This window comes from Varanus komodoensis, unplaced genomic scaffold, assembly GCF_004798865.1.
Source record: "Varanus komodoensis strain SLA01 unplaced genomic scaffold, ASM479886v1 scaffold358, whole genome shotgun sequence".
NCBI lineage: Eukaryota > Metazoa > Chordata > Lepidosauria > Squamata > Varanidae > Varanus > Varanus komodoensis.
Genome location: NW_025335870.1, coordinates 70,074 through 72,887, shown reverse-complemented (window position 1 = coordinate 72,887; position 2,814 = coordinate 70,074). Strand labels below are relative to the sequence as shown.

The following is a 2,814-nucleotide window of genomic DNA, read 5'->3' as shown; positions in this document are numbered from 1 at the left end:
CATCTGTGGGGTGGCCAAAGGCCTGTTGGACTTGGGATGCTGCAGATGCTCATTTTGAGCTCAGCATAAAAAACCTTTCAGGAGAGAAATGTCACAAGATTCTGAAGTCCTCCTTCTGAGCAAAATGGCATCTGATGAAGAGATAGAACCACACAAACTGTGGACCTCCCACAAGCCTGGTGCAGGAGGATTGCAAACTTTAGCAAAGTGAACAGACAGGTAAATTTCTCAAGCTGTTCTCCTGATTAGATGTTCCTTCTTGTTCAGCTCAGGTCTCAGCACAATGATGTAACATTTAGGGAAGAAGATGAAAAACAACAGCCCAGAACTGGAGGCTAAGATAGAAAAGATCTCCACAGTCACCAGGTATTTTCCTTTAGTGCTCAGGTAGGAAGGCACAAAGGATAGCCACACACTGCAAAAGACCAACATGCTGAAAGTGATGAACTTAGCCTCATTGAAAGTGTCCGGCAGCTTCCGGGCAAGGAAAGCCACCATGAAGCTGACCATTGCCAGGAAGCCCAGATAGCCCAGCACACAGTAAAACATTGTCATGGATCCCTCGTTACATTCCAGGATGATTTCTTCAGCCACGGAATGCATGTCTACATCTGGAAAAGGAGGAGAAGTTGCCAACCAGACAACACAGATGGCTGCTTGAATAAAGCAGCAGTAAAGAAGAACGGTGTTGGCTAGTCTCTTCCCCATCCACTTCCTCATCGTGCATCCTGGTTTGGTGGCTCTGAAAGCCAAAACCACCATGACCGTCTTTGTGAACACACAAGAAATGGCCACGGAGAAGATGATGCCAAAAGCCATTTGTCGCAGGAGGCACGTTACCTTTTTAGGCCGGCCGATGAAGAGGAGTGCGCAGAGGAAGCAGAGCAGGAGGGAGACGAGGAGAGCGTAGGTGAGGTGCCGGTTATTGGCTTTGACGATGGGTGTCTCGTGATGCTTCAGAAAGGTTCCTAGCACCAGACCCGTGATCAAGCAGATGAGAATAATGAAAGTAGTTAAAATGATGCCCAAAGGTTCTTCATACGAAAAGAAGTTAGCACACTTGGGAATGCAGATATCTAGGTGCTTGCTTGGATACTTCTCATCATCACATGAATAGCAGTAATTCATATCTGAGGAAAAATAAATAAATACATAATTCCATTTATTCTAAATTCTTCACGGATAGGCAATATCAACTTCTCAGATGAATTGCTTTCTTGTCAAGGTAGGGAAACCATTATTTCATTGCATCCACATTGTTAAAGCTCAAGTGTTTTCCAATTTGAACGTGAAGAAATCACTCATATCCTATTACAGACCAAGAAAAGACATATCACTCATTTGAGGGAACCAAACTAATAAGCTGCTTCCAGCATGAAGGGAATGATGGTGTACCCGCCTGTGGTAAAGCTGTTTAATATGAGTAGTCTTCCACAGGATGGGGTTGGAGGAACCATAATTCAGCACAAACTTGGCTGAATATACAGTGATTTAAGAATTACAGTGGTAGCTTGGCTACGAACTTACTCTGTTCCATGACTCTGGTTGTGACCCAAGTCAAATTTCCCCATAAGATTCAATGTAGATATGGTTAATCCGTTCTGTCACTATATGTTTTAACCAGAAAAATTTAAAACAAAGTGACAAAGAACAACAAAATAACTGAGTACTATACAGTACAGTGGAAAGCACTAACCTAGGTGGCAGGGAGGTTATTGTTTTGAGGGAGAGTCACCCTTCATAAGCACATTGGGGAAATCTCTTTCAGGGGTTTTCTGTCTTTGTCTCTTAGCTGCAAGGACAATTTTGGTGAAAAATCTGTTTATAGTCACTTGGTTTTTCCTGCACTGCATCACCCTCGGGAAATGAGAGACCACGATATTGTTCATCAGATTCAACATTCTGTTTATTACAGTCATTTTGGGGTGGTGCTTCTCCAAGTAATCCTGGCATGGGCACACTCCTGCAGAACAGATGGATGCGATCTTGGCCATCTCCCCCCTCAACCAGCACGATCACTGCCCTCTCCCCACCCCACCCCCCGAGTGGGGCGATGGCCATGATTGAAGTCACATTCATGCAGGGAAGACCTGCATGATCACAGGTGCGCTCCTACAGGAAACATAGGTGCAGCACAGCTGCGATCACGCTCGAATGCGACTGCAATCATGGCCATCTCCCCACTCAGGGGTGGGGAGTTGGTTGCAATCTTGGTTGCCACCCAATGCAGAGTTCGCAACCAATGTCAATTTTTTCATGAAATTTTTGTTTGCAACCCGATTTGCTTGTGAACCAAGGCATTTGTGAGCTGAGGTACCATTGTATCTGAGGTACCACTGTCACTCAGTGCCATCAACCCAACTTGGATGGATATGTTCACCCATTTGGGTTTGCATCTGCAGTGTCAAATGGCATGCTTGTGTAGGAAGCAGTGAGAACACTGAATCAGCTTTTTGGGGTAAATAGGGGCATTGCATTTATTAGCTACAGCTTTCATGGCTCAGGTCCAGAATGCAATACTTCAGCAGTCCATGTTCTGACTGACTGCCCACTGCAGCTCACCTACTGGACCACCGAGGCAAAGAGGGCATATGAAACCCATCGCACAGTAGAGCATATTGTTGGCCCATCCCACCATCTACTATGAATAAAGCCCATCAGCCTCAAGGAGAGGCAGGTGCCATGAAGCTTCACCGCAGGGTGTCTTATGGGGAGCCCCTGTTTGGGCAGTGGGGACACACAGAGTTCTGCTCCTGCAAAAAAGGATCCAGTCTAAGGCCTCCATGGCACAAAATATGAAGGGGCTTTAGATGC

The 2,814-nt window shown here is 45.7% G+C and overlaps 1 protein-coding gene across 1 annotated transcript; it reads right to left on the bottom strand.

The window, feature by feature from the left end:
- Positions 1-228: 228 nt before the first annotated feature.
- Positions 229-1,128, bottom strand: LOC123028161 (vomeronasal type-2 receptor 26-like). The gene has a single exon (XM_044439706.1). The coding sequence runs from the start codon at positions 1,126-1,128 to the stop codon at positions 229-231; it is 900 nt and encodes a 299-aa protein (XP_044295641.1).
- Positions 1,129-2,814: the final 1,686 nt, after the last annotated feature.

Excerpts from the sequence above, each read along its gene's own strand:
- LOC123028161 (XM_044439706.1), bottom strand. The coding sequence starts at position 1,128 with ATGAATTACTGCTATTCATGTGATGATGAGAAGTATCCAAGCAAGCAC.